This window comes from Abrus precatorius, unplaced genomic scaffold, assembly GCF_003935025.1.
Source record: "Abrus precatorius isolate BTA unplaced genomic scaffold, Abrus_2018 Scaffold5, whole genome shotgun sequence".
Taxonomy (NCBI): Eukaryota; Viridiplantae; Streptophyta; class Magnoliopsida; order Fabales; family Fabaceae; genus Abrus; species Abrus precatorius.
The window spans coordinates 16,294,586-16,310,313 of NW_020874395.1; the positions used below are offsets into that span (position 1 = coordinate 16,294,586).

The 15,728-nt window shown below is 32.1% G+C and overlaps 2 protein-coding genes across 8 annotated transcripts; one reads left to right on the plus strand and one right to left on the minus strand.

Moving 5' to 3' along the window:
- Window positions 1-4,571: 4,571 nt before the first annotated feature.
- On the plus strand, window positions 4,572-12,819 carry LOC113867941 (golgin candidate 1). 7 transcript variants are annotated; one of them, XM_027503456.1, is made up of 22 exons: window positions 4,611-4,814; window positions 5,270-5,353; window positions 5,820-5,869; window positions 5,955-6,563; window positions 6,652-6,714; window positions 6,880-6,957; window positions 7,046-7,249; window positions 7,938-7,994; window positions 8,098-8,172; window positions 8,252-8,323; window positions 8,577-8,639; window positions 8,760-8,858; window positions 9,561-9,638; window positions 9,756-9,824; window positions 10,973-11,020; window positions 11,096-11,191; window positions 11,272-11,348; window positions 11,741-11,786; window positions 11,871-11,969; window positions 12,068-12,112; window positions 12,239-12,344; window positions 12,470-12,752. In XM_027503456.1, exons 1-21 carry the CDS (start codon window positions 4,787-4,789, stop codon window positions 12,308-12,310), a joined length of 2,112 nt encoding a protein of 703 aa, XP_027359257.1. In that variant the 5' UTR covers window positions 4,611-4,786; the 3' UTR covers window positions 12,311-12,344; window positions 12,470-12,752. The 7 variants fall into 7 exon arrangements, 5 of the variants coding, with proteins under 5 accessions (XP_027359254.1, XP_027359255.1, XP_027359256.1 ...); XM_027503453.1 differs by having other exon boundaries at window positions 4,572-4,814; window positions 11,729-11,786; window positions 12,239-12,673; XM_027503454.1 differs by having other exon boundaries at window positions 4,572-4,814; window positions 9,567-9,638; window positions 11,729-11,786; window positions 12,239-12,672.
- Window positions 12,820-13,422: 603 nt separating this feature from the next.
- LOC113867898 lies at window positions 13,423-14,969 on the minus strand. The gene is made up of 3 exons (XM_027503406.1): window positions 14,911-14,969; window positions 14,547-14,745; window positions 13,423-13,940 (listed from the first exon to the last, which is right to left on the minus strand). Exons 2-3 carry the CDS (start codon window positions 14,727-14,729, stop codon window positions 13,692-13,694), a joined length of 432 nt encoding a protein of 143 aa, XP_027359207.1. The 5' UTR covers window positions 14,730-14,745; window positions 14,911-14,969; the 3' UTR covers window positions 13,423-13,691.
- Between the last annotated feature and the right edge of the window lie 759 nt (window positions 14,970-15,728).

Consider the following 15,728-nt stretch of genomic DNA (forward strand, 5'->3'; position numbering starts at 1 on the left):
CCATTTCATGCACTGTGATCTTTTGTTCTTGGCTATATATTGTTAATAATTGGTTGAAGTCTAAGTTTTGCTTTTACACGTTGCTGATATTTTAACCCTTTTCTTGGAGTGAAAACAATTAGTATCTTCTTTGCAGCCAGCATGCGACACATGGAATACATATCACTGGACAATTCACTGTTTGATTAAAAACCACGTTGTCACATCAATATCATTATTGGACCATCAATCATATTCCATAGGACACCGATATGTCGGGTGTTTCTTTGTGCTATTTCAAAAGTTTTGAAGAGATGATTGTGTCATTGTTTAAGTGAGTTTTGAGAACTAGGAATTAATTTTTGTTTAGATTTCTAAAACATCCTTGATTATTTGAGGACTTTTATGCGCATAAAATCATAATTTTGATTTATAAATGTCTTAATAGTATTAATATTTATATTATTTATCACACTTATTGTATTTTTTATTTTTATCTATCTCAAGATATAAACACATGTTTGAATATATGCTAAATATTTTCTATAAAATCAGGTTACGTTGTGCGTATTCGCGACACATACATTTTACTGTTCGTTTTCCAATAATATGCCATCGAAGCCTATGTAAAGTTACATTTTATTTTTACTTTATTTTATTAAAAATACAGTTTTTTTTATCACTTAATAAGTAAAAAACTAAACTCTTAAAGAGAGATGATAAAATGATTATTCACAGTCATTCGGCCCGGCTTTGACTTGAGTTTTAGATTTTTTCGAATTTATTTTTATTTAGATCTTAAGATAAAATCGAAGTTTAATTCAAATTCACATTTTACTTTTAAATAGATAAAAAAACTTAGTTTAATTCAGATTTAAAATTACATTCATGCAATGAAACAATGTACGTTGCATGATCTATGTCCCAGATTACAAAGCACATTCAACAAATGCGAACAATTTTTAATTCTTGTTAACAGAGTTTTCAACATGTGTATACAAACAGATTCTGAATTAGAATGGGCCAATCAAATTTTAATATTTTGTTAACTCTATTATTAAAAGGATGAAATTAAAACTCAGACATTAAAAGAATTCAAATTCCTTCTACTTAGACTAATACACGATGTAATCAACATATAAAAAACTTATGATAAACAAAAAATTATCGGGTCATATAAATATATTTCATACGAGCTTTTATCATATAAAATGAACTTAAGAGTAAAATGACAAACATGTGTATGAGTATATGTATATATATAATATGGTTACATGAGTAGCCGATGGAAAATGTGTTAAACCTCTGAGAAATAAGAATGTCTTGGTGGGAATTGAAGTCATACAAACTCTTGAGTTTTTAATCTTAAATTGTGTAGGGAATTCAAAGACTTTTCAGCACAAACTTTACAAGAGTCACATTGATATATAAGGGAGGGGTTATTTAGTGTGATAAATTAAAAGTATATATAGTGCTTAAAATTGATTTGCCCATTACTTCTTCTATAAAAGTTATGGTAGTGGCAATAGTGGAGCTATTTTTTAAAAGACGAAAAAGCCATGCTGCTTTTGGTTCATCGTATGGCCAAAGATGTAGAATCGTTGCTTCAATTAATTAATTAAGAATAGGGTAAAAGGGACTTTAACATTTAAAGTTCTGGTATATATTTTATATCTAAATTTGAGCACCCTTGTATACGTATCCGTGTGGACACTTGGAAAGTTCTTCACTTTATCCAAAAGAGAAAATAATAACAACTGCGATATCTTAATGAATTTAACAATGGTCATTTTTTATGGAAAAAAAAGTTGTAGATTTTGTGATATTTTGCAGCTTTTAACGTATCATACTAATCGTGTATGAGTTTAAATTTGAAGAAGCTTAGTTTCTCCCATTCCAATCCATATGATGAGACACCAAATACAATATCATATCTAATAGAAAGCAATCAATCCCAAACTTTTGTCTTTATTAATCCATGTTGAATGAAAATATTGTGATAAAGAGTTTTGTCATTTATAATAATAGATGTGATTTAAATTAAAAAAATAAAAGTAAAAATTGAAATAAATAATAGAATATAATGTAATTCAACAAAAACTTAATAGAATATCATTAATATTTGATAGAAAAACAGCTTAAATGTATTCCTAATCTTATAAATGATCCACAATGACAGTTTTTTCGGTTGAAATGATCTGAGAGAGTTGTATATTTGGGGTTTGCGTTGTGTGGAAGACGAAGCATGTGAATTTGATGTTAACATTTGCTTAATGTATTGACCCAAAAGTAATGATGAGTGGTTGCAAATTGCAATAGATAAGGATTGGTCTTCTCGAGTCTCTTTATCTCAACAAAAAGCATTACTTTTCCATTAAAGGATTCATCGTTAAATAAAAAAGACACAAGAAGTTGGAAGATGTGTGCTTTGTATGCGTGTCTCTTTTATTTCAGTTGACAGTTATTTCTATCTTTTTGTAACACCTCCATTAATTATTAATGCTATTATTTATAATCTGGTTTATTTATATCTTAAGTGGTATAGACTGCAGATTTATTTAGTCCAAAATACTATTTAACAAAGTCTTTTGAACTTATCTTAATTAATTTAAAATAATAAATTATTTCATTAAATTAAGAGATATTTATGCATTTTTTTGTGATTTTTAATACATTTTAATTTATAATAAAAGGGTGTATTAAAAAAATACCTTGTTAATTTTATTTTTTTATCACTTTTTTCTTTATTTTTATTTGTACTAAATGTTCAAAACCCTTAGCAAATTCAAGCTTTGTTTGTTTGTTTGTTTAATTATTATTTTTGTTGAGTACTTGCCAAAATGGAGTTTGTCCATATTGGGAAGCTCTATATTTAAAAGACTTAATTAGTTTGATTCGATCAAAGCAATTCGTTTTTTCACTTCTAAATATGGCACACAAAACTATATAAATAGAGCATTGAATAAAAACTTAAGAAGATGACCGGGAAAAAAAGCTTAAAACAAAGGCTCACGTTGAAATCCACATTGGATTCTATTAGCAGTGAATTATAAATCTCCATCATTAAAATTAAAGAAAAATAAATAAACTTATGAACATGCTATTAAGATTAGAATAATGTTAGTAATACACTCTCCATTATTGATTAAAATTTATTAAAAATTATAAAATTAAGTTTCACTCTTTCTTATTTCTATATTAATATTTTTTTCATATTTTTGTAATTTTTTAAAAAAATTAATCAATAATAAGTAATGTGTTAAAAAAAAGTGTGTTGCCAGTATTTATTTTAAAATTATCATTTAATTGAACAATAAACAATTGTCTAGTTATAGTCTAATCAAAATTACCTCATATTCGTCCAAATTAATATTTTATTTTATTTAAAAGAAGAAATATAGTAAATCTTATAAAGAGAAAGGGAAAAAAAAGAAAAATTAAAGGACATGGTGCATTTCACATGATTAAATCTATCCACTCATCTCATACATCATAATTAAAATAAATGAACTGACTCAGAGATAGTTGTAGTAATATTTTCTCTCGATGCATTGGATATCAAATCAAGGGATATATATGATTTCGATTTGGAGCATTTGTTTATTTAGATATAAGGAAACATTTATCAATGCATATCGATCTGAATGATATGAAAATTCTTTCTCTTAAATAGTTTGAAGTTTGAATATTGTACATAAATTAATAAATATTAAGAGTATATCACTTCCTAAGTGCATTAATTTAATTTAACTCAAATAATATTGTATCTAGGTTAAAAAAATTGTTCCCACATGGATGACAGCTTCCAAGAGATGCATCGACCAAGCTAGTTTCCCTGACTTTGGGCCTCTGGAAGCCCAAATAAGTGTTTATTCTAATTCATAAATGCTTAGTTCTTTTTTTGTCAACATATATTTTGCTTATTTCAAGTTTTGTTTGCCCCACTGTATCCAAATTGATTTTGCTTGAACCCAAAAATAGAATTAATTTGATGACATAGTTAGAAAACAATGCAACCCAAAGGAAACAAATAGAATAAAATCATAATTGTACGTATATATAAAACACATCACTCTAATTTAAAGATATATGATAGATGGACCAATTTAACAATTGAATCCAGTGAATAACATCCCCAAAAGAAGATCAAATAATGGAAAAATAAAAATAATAGTTTTCTGGTTTTATATCTCTTATTAATTATTACATAAGAGATGCAGCATAATGAAAATAAAAAATGTATAAAAGCTTACGTGCAGGATGTGTGACACTGTAACTAGCATTCATTTTTTCAAACAACATTAGACGTGGACATGGTACCTTAATTTTAAGAAGTTGGCTAACACGTGTTATTAGGTACTAACACCTTTTTACCGTGATTTTTAATACAATTTTACCTTTTTTATATTAATTTTTTTTTTATTAGAGACAATCTTATTCTTTCTTCAAATATTTTACTTAAGACTCAAACTTTAAATAATATGTTAATTAATTTTACCGTTTATAGATTTGTTTAAATCATTATTTATTTTCTTCATTACCACAGCTGAATTTTATTTATTTTTACATGTTTTTTTTAAGAGAAGAAAATTACGTTTGCTTAAGAGGATGCAAATTTTTTGGCGAATCTGAGACCCAACACCGAGAAAGAAGCGGTTTTACTTTGATTGCATTTCTCGCGCGATTCGTTTCAGGTAGCAGCGTACGCGAACAGTGCAGTGGATTGATAATCGAAGCGACGTCGTTGAGCGATGGAAGGAGCTTGAGTAGTGGATCTTTGAACTCTTAGGGATTCGAATATTGTGCAATGGATTCGTGGCTCAAAGCCGCTGAAGGTAAATGGATCTATCTCGCTCGCTTTGTTCCTACGATAGTATCAATCAACCTTCAAAATCTCGTTATTGATTCCTTCAATTTTGCAGAGCTCAGAGTTATTTTTTGATCTCAATGCTTGATGATTAGTGGTTACGTTTTCGTGTGTAAAATTATTACATATGGTGACGCCGATTTCGTTTTAGAATTGTTATTTTGGCAATGATGTCACGTGCAATTCAATGAAGGAGAGCATTGTATATTTGGAGTTTAGTTACTTTTTATTTATTGTTTGTGGATTGGAGGAGAGGGAGTTATATCACTTGATGCATTTTCATTTGAGGATGTTGCACAGTTGAAGTGTTGGAACTTGGATTAATGTTTCTTTCTGCCAGCCCTGTTTTGTGTGACTTAGCAGCTCTTTTTGAGCTTAAATCTGATGTTTACTATTTTTCTTTTTTTGGCTTTGATTTATCAGGTTTGTTTGAAGTTGTAGATCGAAGAGCGAAATTGGTTGCCGGTGACGCATCAGATGAACAACAGTCTGATTTCAAGTCTCCAGGTTTAGATTTTAGTTCTTCCCCCCCTATCTAGCTATCATTTCATGCTGAATACTTTCTCTGGAATTAGGCTTGCTGCTAATTAATTGAAAAAGTAAACATTATACATTGGAAACCAACTTGGGTTAAAAGATTACAATAAACTTTTGTAAATCAGGAAAAGTCTAGTTTGATTCTTCAACTCTGAAGTTGTGGAAGTAGAATTGACGTGTTATTGGAATTGGCTTTCCCTTGGAGGAAAGTAGTGTTGACAGCATGTTCTTGTAAACTAAAAGGATAAAACTTATCAACAAACAATTTTACAATTTTTTTTTTCTCTGGATGTTACATGTCTACTGGTTAACCAGACTAATCTGTAGGGCCAAAACAAAGGAACCAGACTAATCAACTATTGTATTCTATATATTCCCCTATATCAGAAGTTCTTACAGTTGTTTAATTGTTTTATTGTTACCTTTTAAAAATTAGCATCAAATGGGCAAGGATCTCAAGGCAAGAGGACAAAGTCAAAACCCAAGGTATTGTGTCTGCATCTCTTTCCAGCATTCACAGATAATAGTCATGTAATATTCACATTGGACTTGTCTTCTTGAGCTTGTGTAGGCTCAAAAGGGACTATCCAACTCATCAACTGTAATTGGTGATACTGCTAAGGAGAAAAGTGGATCTCCAGCAGCACCTGTTGACATAACAACTCCAACAGACAAAGTTGATCCTGAAAATGAAGGGAGTGCTTCCACATCTGCAAACCAACTGAAGAAGGATCAGCAACCAACTGATGCAACATCACCTTTGTTAGGCACTTCATTATCAAAAACGCTAGCCAATGATGTTGATAAACATGACACAAATGATGCGGAAGCATTAGCAAATGATACTGATGCTGAAGTTGCCACTGTTGCTGCAAATGGTGATCCTTCCAAAGAGAATGCTTCAGACATTTGTGAGGTGGATCCTCTTGTTCCCAAAGGAATTGATAGCCCTGGTGATGGACCAACTAGTACTGGACAAAATATCAAATCTGGAGATTTTGATACCAGTAAAAATACGGATCAAGAGAAATCTGAATCTGTGGCTGCTGAAAAAGCTTCTAACAGTGACACTATACTCAAAGATTCTGATATGAAGGTGGAATCTAGTGTGAATACAAAGAGCCAAGAGGACCATAAAACTGACATCTCTCCAGAAAAAGTACAGGATCAACTTGATGAGGTAATATTTGTAATGGAGAAGTTTACTCATTCTTATGCACATCTTTTTTAAAAATTTCTTCTGACTAATTTTTTTAGTTGGTATGTAGGCTCAAGGATTGCTTGAAACAACAAAATCTACTGGTCAGTCTAAAGAGGCAAGGTTAGCTCGGGTAAGAATTTTTTGTTTAAACCAACATTTCTGTTAGCTAAAGCCTCCATAAATGGGGGAAACCTGTTCACAGAGGCTGATCCTGTAGATAAGTTCTGAATCTCAAAGAATTTTTTCCCATTTGCTTATCATAGATGCATGATTGATGTTTTCTAATGATTCTCAGGTCTGTGCTGGACTGTCATCTCGCCTTCAAGAATACAAATCTGAAAATGCACAGTTAGAGGAACTTCTCACTGCTGAGGTGAATCATTATTATTGCTTCCTGTTGATGTTTACAGCTTGAAATAAAAACATTTTGATTGTTGTATTAATTAATTCTAAATCTACAGAGGGAGCTGAGTAAATCATATGAGGCTAGCATAAAACAGCTACAGAAGGATTTGTCTGAAAGTAAAAGGGAAATAGCAAGAGTTGAATCAAATATGGCCGAGGCTTTGGCAGCTAAAAATGCTGAAATTGAGGCACTTCTAAGTTCTATGGATGCAGTTAAGAGGCAGGCTGCATTGTCAGAAGGAAATCTAGCTTCCTTGCAGGTTCCTCTTAGTTAATTTATTGAAGTGTGTTTTGCAATATTTTGTTTTCTCCCACGCAACTACTGTTTCCACCTAAACTATTTTCTGTGCAATTTGCTTTGGTTTCTTTGAAGCTTTTTCTTTCTTTAATTAATGATGATCATATTGGATTGCTTCAGTGTTGGCATCTTACATTTTATAGAACATCTCAGCAAATTGACGTCTGACATATTGGTTTTGGTCTATGAATGTTAGGATCTGATCTGTATACCTTTTTGGTCAATGAATGATAAGGATTGCTAGAATTGTATATTCACCTGCCTGGTTTTTTTCCAGTAACTAGAAGAAAATTACCACTACCTTTTTTCAGAACATAATCTGACCAGCTTGCTGTCCATGTTTTAGCAATTAGATGGTCAATCATTTGCAGGGTGTGCGGGTTTGTTGCATGTGGTGTCTGTTCAAAATTTCTTATAGAAGATATCTGGGAATCTTTTTACTCAATGAATTGGGAAAATATTTGGCTATTGTAGACTTGTTTGACTGAGTAACATGGTGATCTACCTATTTCAGTTTCCTTCATTAATTCTTTCTGTGAAGTAGGATTTGTCATTTCACTATAGTTTGTACCTTCAATATATTCTCGCACTAGAGTGTTATTTATAAATTTTTAAGGCTTGAGTAACAAACACCATTCATTTCTTATCAGGCAAACATGGAGTCGTTGATGAGAAATCGAGAACTAACAGAAACAAGGATGATGCAGGTTAGTTGTTTCTATGATGCATGTAAGATTACTATAATTATACAATATTTCTGATTTATATGATGGAGTTTGTTTTCATGTTTTCAAATTGTTGTTCTTGTAGGCTCTAAGAGAGGAGCTAGCATCTGCCGAGCGAAGAGCAGAAGAGGAACGTGCTGCACATAATACTACCAAAATGGTATGTAACTTGAATTATATATTTCTCATGTTTCTGTGTTTTGCATTATCTTTTAGTGATTCTGTGATTGGTAGAATAGGCTGCCATGGAAAGAGAAGTAGACTTGGAGCACAGAGCAGTTGAGGCATCCACAGCCCTTGCAAGGATACAGGTATTTTAGCACTTACAATGGTTTAACTTTTAAATTGGGTGCAAGTCATATTAAAAGCTTTTTGTTCTGTTTGGCTTTTGCCATAAGTCATTGCCATATTAAAAACATTTTAACAGAGATCTATTTTACCGAAAAGTCATGTACAACAGTGACAAATGAACAAGGATTAATCATGTGTTAATAAAGTTACAGTGGTTCCCCTTGACAAGCTATTTTAATTGTAGAACTGGTATTGGGTTGCTCTTCTTTTCAGAAAGTAGCAGATGAGAGGACCGCAAAAGCCACAGAACTTGAGCAGAAGGTGGCACTTCTTGAGGTACATAATAAAACAGTTAAATTTTTCCCTTTTGAATATGAAGGCTGAATCTGGCTGATTAGTGATTACTATCCTGAAAGGACGATTTACTAAAACTTTTTTGGTAACATCTTTTATCAGGTCGAATGTGCATCTTTAAATCAAGAACTCCAAGATATGGAAGTCCGTGTGCGCCGAGAACAAAAAAAATCACCAGAAGAGACAAATCAAGTAATGCAGGTATACAGACATTGACGGCTGAGAAGAAAGTAGGCTGTTGTGAAACTTATTAGGTCTCATCATGTTTCACATATTCTACTAAGTTCATCAATAGAGGTTTAGGGTTTAAAGTTGATTGCCTCATCGATAAGTATAACATCTAAAGATTCAGTGTCCTTTTTGGTTGATTGCCTAAGCCAAATTCAAAGCACATTTGATATGCTGTATACATATATATAGAAAGGACATATTTGCTATGTTTTTTACGTATATGAAAAGTCACTGTTGAGAAGTAAATCTTTCGCCCTATTTGTCTGTATTTTATCATTTTATGAAATATTGTATACGAGAAAGCTTGAGCTCTTTTTGTGAGTATGGTGTCTGTTTGCTGCTCTACACAATTGCAACTCTTACAACTTTTATGTTCAACCTTCTAATTCTTTTGAAATGCAAATTAGACCAAAATGTCATTTTTTTAGCAAATGAAAATAGAAGTGGGGGGGAAGGAGTGAGGTGTTTGGAAAAAATTTCCAGGGTCATAGTTGAACCTGGGTATGGCAAGGCACATGTCAAAACCCATAACCATTTCTTGCTCTGACGGGTCAAAGGATTATTGGGTCATTGGCTCCTATCATTTATGTTTAAACTCTTGAGTGTCAGTTATGATAATACTAATGATCATTGTTCATCCTTATGGAGTTATTAACAAGTTGATATATTAAGATGCAGGCATGGCAGGAAGAATTGGAGCGTGCACGTCAAGGTCAAAGGGAAGCTGAAAACAAGCTATCTTCCTTGGAGGCAATATATTTTTTTTAATTATTTTCTTATGAAGATTATTGGAGATGATGACCTCCTGTCTTGCTGGCCAAGGTGCATTTCCTATCATTCATTATATCTTTTGTTTCTTTTTTTCAGGCTGAATTGCAAAAAATGAGAGTTGAAATGGCTGCCATGAAGAGGGATGCAGAACATTACTCACGGCAGGTAACAATCATGGTGTTTCTTTATGAATTATCTCTGTCGTCAAATAAAATTTGAACTCACAAGTTGTATATACAAAATTAATAAAATTTCCTTGTTTCTTAAGTAGGCAGAGCTTAGACTTAATGGTCATACTTCTTCATTACTAGTGAAATTAAGTTACAACTTTGAAGTCATGTTCTGGGGTGCTGCACCATTTTGTCAAATAAGTGGTCTTGTTACTAAAATTTTGGGAAAATTAAGAGTAAAAAAGACTGGTTAAACCATTTCCAGTTAAGGAACGATCAATTAATTGCAACTAATTAACCATCTAAGTGGTTAATTGATAATTGTTCTTAAACTGAAAACGTTTTCGTTTTTTACAATTAAACCCTTCTAGTAATTTTTTAGTAAGTTTCATTGTGTGTGGAAACATATTTTTGAACATTGGTTCTTGGCAATTGATGGTTGATATATTTTGAATGAACTCAAGTCTAGATATAAAGGTGCATCATTTTTTTTAATGATATTATGGAGTGTCATCCCATTTGTCTAAAAGTATCTATGACTTCAGTAGCATAGATTACAACTTAGTCATATTCACCATCCAAATCTTCAGAAATGTTCACGATTGATTATTGGAGGGTCTCTAGACTATTTAACCAAGAAAAAATCAAATTGCATCTTCAAGTATTAAATGGGTGCAATGATTTATTTATATAAAGGGTAAGCATAAGCATCCATGCATCTTCCTGGTTGCATGCCATATGTTTGATATCAATCAGATATTACCATGAGTAATGCCAACAACACTTTCTTTGCTGCTCTTTTCAACACACTGTAGTTTCTAAAAACTGGGGAAAATCCTATGATGGCCTCACTAAATAATCTCAGCTTTCACTCTCTACTAGTGGGGCCAACTAAGGATTTCACCTAATAATAAGAGTGTCTTGCTAACATTTCTCTATTACCATTATTTACTTCTCTGTGGGGGTATAGTTGGCTTCAATGATGTACTTCAAATGCTACCGGCCTATCGATCTCTTCTTGTGTGGGTTTTGACTTGTAATGAAGTTGAAGTTAACCCTAATACACTTAACAAGTGCACGTTTTGATGTTATGATAATTTTGGAATGCTACTTGTTCTAAGCATCATCTTACTCTTGTAACAGGAGCATATGGAATTAGAGAAACGCTATCGGGAACTGACTGACCTTTTGGTAATTTGTGTCATGGTTAAATTTCATGCAAGTACTTATGATGCTCAATAATTTTATGTATTATCTTCATTTCAGTACTACAAACAAACACAATTAGAAACCATGGTCAGTGAAAAAGCTGCCACAGAGTTTCAATTGGAGAAGGAAATTAAGCGTCTTCAGGAAGCACAGGTATGTAATTAGGTACCTGCAGGTGCTTGATTAGGAGTTTGACTTCACTTGGGTTTTTACATCATGATCATGTTGAACAGGCAGAAGCTGAAAGAAGTAGGGTTTCTCGTCGAGCATCATCGGCTTGGGAAGATGAGACTGAGATAAAATCCCTTGAGTATGTTAACTCTTACTATCATATTAGCATGTACCTTTTTTATCTGTGATGCATTTGATTGAAATGATCAAAAGCTTAAGCCTTGATGGTCATGTACCCTGCTAGCAGTGACAGTTCCTGCAAACTCATTAAAATGTAGTGATGCCTTGTTGAACTCTTTTGTTTTCCTCCCCATGTTAAATCATTCATGTACTTTTTTCCCATTCTAATTTGTTCTTAATAAATTGTAAAATTATGGTAGTGATTTGTTTATGATAACACTGTTAAAATCACTTTTTTACTCGGTTAAGCTTCTTGGGTATGCTATTCTTTGTCTTTGCAAATATTGCGCTATCTGTTTTTCTTTGTAATTGTAGAGTTGGGAAAGTGATCTTATAAAGTAAAAATTGCAGGGCTCTTCCTTTGCATCACCGTCATATGGTTGGTGCAAGTATTCAGGTATAACAATCATCATTTTTCTTGTCATTTTCGTCTCCTTTTGAGCATTATTTTTTTATCCTGTATGTGGCATGCCTCATGCAGTTGCAGAAAGCAGTGAAACTATTGGATTCAGGGGCTGTCAGAGCCACAAGATTTCTCTGGCGATATCCAACAGCTCGAGTGATTTTATTTTTTTATTTGGTGAGATCAGTTCGTTAGACGTTTGAAATGTCAAATTAGCTGAGATGAAATATCATTGAAGGATTTGAAATTTAGCTAACCTTGATAAATTGCAACAGGTTTTTGTACATCTCTTCTTGATGTATCTCTTGCATCGCCTTCAGGTAAACTCATTGCAATACAGAATATATTGCATTTATTGATTCATACAGCCATGTTAAACCTTTTCCTTTGGGTATCATATCGCAAATCAAATCTTGTTGATTCTGACGTTTTTATCTTCTATGTAGGAACAAGCTGACAGTTTGGCTGCAAGAGAAGTTGCAGAATCTATGGGACTTGCTAACCAGAATTTGCCATGAATTCTCAAAATATTCTATTTAGGGCCTATGTCAGGTGTTAATCACTTCCTGACTACATATTTTCAAGTGTACATTTCAGATGCCGCTGCTTATGGTGGCTTGATAATGATTCTGCAAAGGACTAAAGTAATACAAACCAAAAGTGAAACTTACGTACAGGAATCTTATGTCTCGAGGTGATCTTAGAGAAACTGCTGCAAGTTGTGGTAGGGAAAATTGCAAGACGCGCCTGTGAATTGAGTTGGTTAATTATATGTTTATTCGTTTTTTTTCCTTCACCGAAAATGTATTTCGAGTGGAAGAAACGCTGTAGATACTAATTTCTTTTGTGATATCGTTCTTTTTCTTCGTTCGGATGGCGATTGACAAATCTAAGGACTAAGGAATACACTAAGCTTGAATGAGACATAAATTGTAAGACATAAATGAGAATGGACCTTTGATGTTATATTTCCTATTATAATCCATGGTTAAAAGTGAAGGTGTGAAAATTGATTGTAATTTAACTTGAAATTATAATTTTACACTAATTTTTTGTTCTTATTAATGTTGGTGTTTAAGTGTATAACAAATGCATTACATCTTAATAAAAATATTATTTTTAATTGCTTAAGGAGGATTAATATTTTTAAAACCATCAAGTTAACATTAAGGGTGTGTTGGTTTTCCGTTGGTTCTTACAAAACGAGACTTTATAATTCGAACCAATCATTGTAAACGTGCTCTCAGACCAATCTTTTGGTTTCCCTGAAAGCTCAATTTTTTTGTTAATTGAAAAACAAATATAAGCCTTCTTCATTATTACTAAAACGATTATTAATTGCCGTTGCTTCTTAATTAAGAGATAAATTATTAAAAAATATAAATAAAATAAACATTTTTACCCCCTTCCGTGCCTACTGCACAGTCCTTCCCTTTGTCTTTCAACTGTAATCAGCAAATTCCTTCACTGGCCTACAACAGTTTACACAAACTTATATTCGAGGCAAAAAAATTCTATATAGTGCATTGTTTTAAGATTTTTATTCTTTTGCATGAAATATCACAATTCAAAATATTGGATATTCAAATTGCTCTTATCCCATGGACAAGAACCGTTTCTGGAGTGGAGATGCTAACGTAGGCAAGAAGTCTTTTGGCTGAACTCAGCTTCATAGATTCTTGGGTACCACATTTGTAAAACAAATATTTCACCAACGCTACAAAAATATTATTTTGTCGAATGACAAGGGACAGCTCGGAGTTTACTAAATAACATGTTCTAGTCCACTGATCATGTTTGATTGTTACTTAGTGCTATCAGTAAGCACATGTTTGCCACCCATGATACAGTGCAAAATGCTTTTATCCTCATAATGGAAACAATCCGCTATATTTTAATTCACTTTGTTTCTTCTTCGTTCACTTCATATTCTTCATCATCCTCGTCCTCGTCCTCGTCATCGAGGTTACTGGTTTGAGAGAATTTGCTTAGCTCAAATCTACCATCATCCCCAAGGAACTCAAATCCGAAGTTTATGTTACGTTGCTTAACCAAAAGCCAACGCAGCAACCGGTCTTCCTTGTTTAGGTAATGCAACTCTTTGTTGATTTCTGGTGTAGCCATCATGCTCAGTTGCATCAATAGGCCCTACATCAATTGAAAAATGGCAACACAGTACATTACAATTACATAACTTCCATTCAAACTAAACAAAGTTTGCTGAAACTTCACTGGCATCATGCAGATTCAATAAACATTTCAGTGTCTCATCATAAGTATGCAAATTTGATCCCCCACAATGCTCTCTACCCCTTTCTCAATCCCTTATCCTCCCCCTCCCCGGCTTACTAAGAATCTTCCTTTAGGCAAAATAAATATTATAAATTAACCAATTTTCAATAGGATGTTCCAATCCACTTGAGTCACATTAGGTGGAATAGTAGTATAGTACTAATAATCATAAGCTTATTCAAATACATCCAATAAATCAACATCTACAATATATATACCACCTCAAACCTAGAGTTATGTGAAACATTTATCCAATTCATTAACATTCATCTGGCAAATTTTTAAGCTAGCACTGTTCATGACTAATACAAACCCAGATAACAAAAAAAACTTCCACTGCATAATAAATGAAAACAGACAGGTTATATGAAAAAAAAAGGGATCTACAAGAGAAATAAAAAAATGAAAAGCATTACCAACATAGCACGAACAGAAGAAGGTATCAGAAATCATGAATTTCACCTGATAATATCTTCCATCAAGCTTTTTCACACCATATCCCAATTGAACCGTTCCAAGACTCTTAACATCAGTGACAACGCCATTTCTTCTATAAACATGTTTTCCCACCCTCACAACTAAATCCATCACCGCTTCCTTCCTTATATGCGGCTTAAACAGAAACATACAATCGTAAGGAGGCATCTTCTTCCTCCTCCTCTGCATCACATTACAAACGTTCCCAATATATAATCAGCACAAAATCAAATCCTATTAGTATCACTAAATTATACGATTAAATCATTAATCTTCCTTCTAACACAATCAGCAACACTATGAATCAAACATTCAACAATGGATGAAGCCATGCGCACAAAATTTGTACCTTCAATGCCAGTTATGAAAGAAGCTTCTGCAGAAAACGAAGATGAAAACTGAAGTGTCCCAGAGAGCGAAGTTAGGGTAATATCCATCAAACGACTTCGTTTCTTTTTAATCCTAGCTGGGCTTTCAGATTGGGCTCCTACTAGAATTTTAAATTGGGCCTTGAAACTGAACTGGACGCTTGGATTGGGGTGGGCTCGTACGAATTTGATATGGGGAGTCTCACGACGTCGTTTACTTCATAATAGTTCTTGAAAACAATGTTCATTACAGTTTACTTCTTCAAAATTTAGGTACTACCTATTAGGCATGCACAATATTTAATCTGTTTCATTAACCTTTTTCGGCCTCTATATTAATTTAGATGAATTTATATTTTTATAATTAGATTAGATTTATTTTGAAGAAGAGTTTGAATTATATTATAAAATGTTTTAATTTATACTTGATTTAATTATATATAATATTAAATGTATTTTGTGTTTAAATCTCAAACGAAAATTGTATTAAATACTTTAAATAAAAATATAATAATTTTATTTAACTAAAATAAAATTATTTCTAATAATAAATATTTATAATTAATTTAAATACTTAAAAGAATAATTTTGTCACTTAAAATAATCCTACACAACTTGAGCAAGATTAATATATTAATGATTTTTTTAAAATTAATATATTTTATTCATTTTTAAACTTATGCAATATCATATATAATAAAAAGTTATGTATAGTAATATTTTATTAAATATTATATTTAATAATATTAATATATTAAATTTTATAATATTTAATAAAATGACTATATATATATATATA

What these genes read in the sequence shown, in the direction of transcription:
- LOC113867941 (XM_027503453.1), top strand. Translation starts at nt 4,787, where the DNA reads ATGGATTCGTGGCTCAAAGCCGCTGAAG. An exon ending in CACATAATACTACCAAAATG is followed by an intron (nt 8,173 to 8,251) that starts GTATGTAACTTG and finishes TTGGTAGAATAG; the next exon opens with GCTGCCATGGAAAGAGAAGT. An exon ending in AGCGTCTTCAGGAAGCACAG is followed by an intron (nt 11,192 to 11,271) that starts GTATGTAATTAG and finishes CATGTTGAACAG; the next exon opens with GCAGAAGCTGAAAGAAGTAG.
- LOC113867898 (XM_027503406.1), bottom strand. Translation starts at nt 14,729, where the DNA reads ATGCCTCCTTACGATTGTATGTTTCTGTTTAAGCCGCATATAAGGAAG. An exon ending in TTGATGGAAGATATTATCAG is followed by an intron (nt 13,941 to 14,546) that starts GTGAAATTCATG and finishes CAATTGATGTAG; the next exon opens with GGCCTATTGATGCAACTGAG.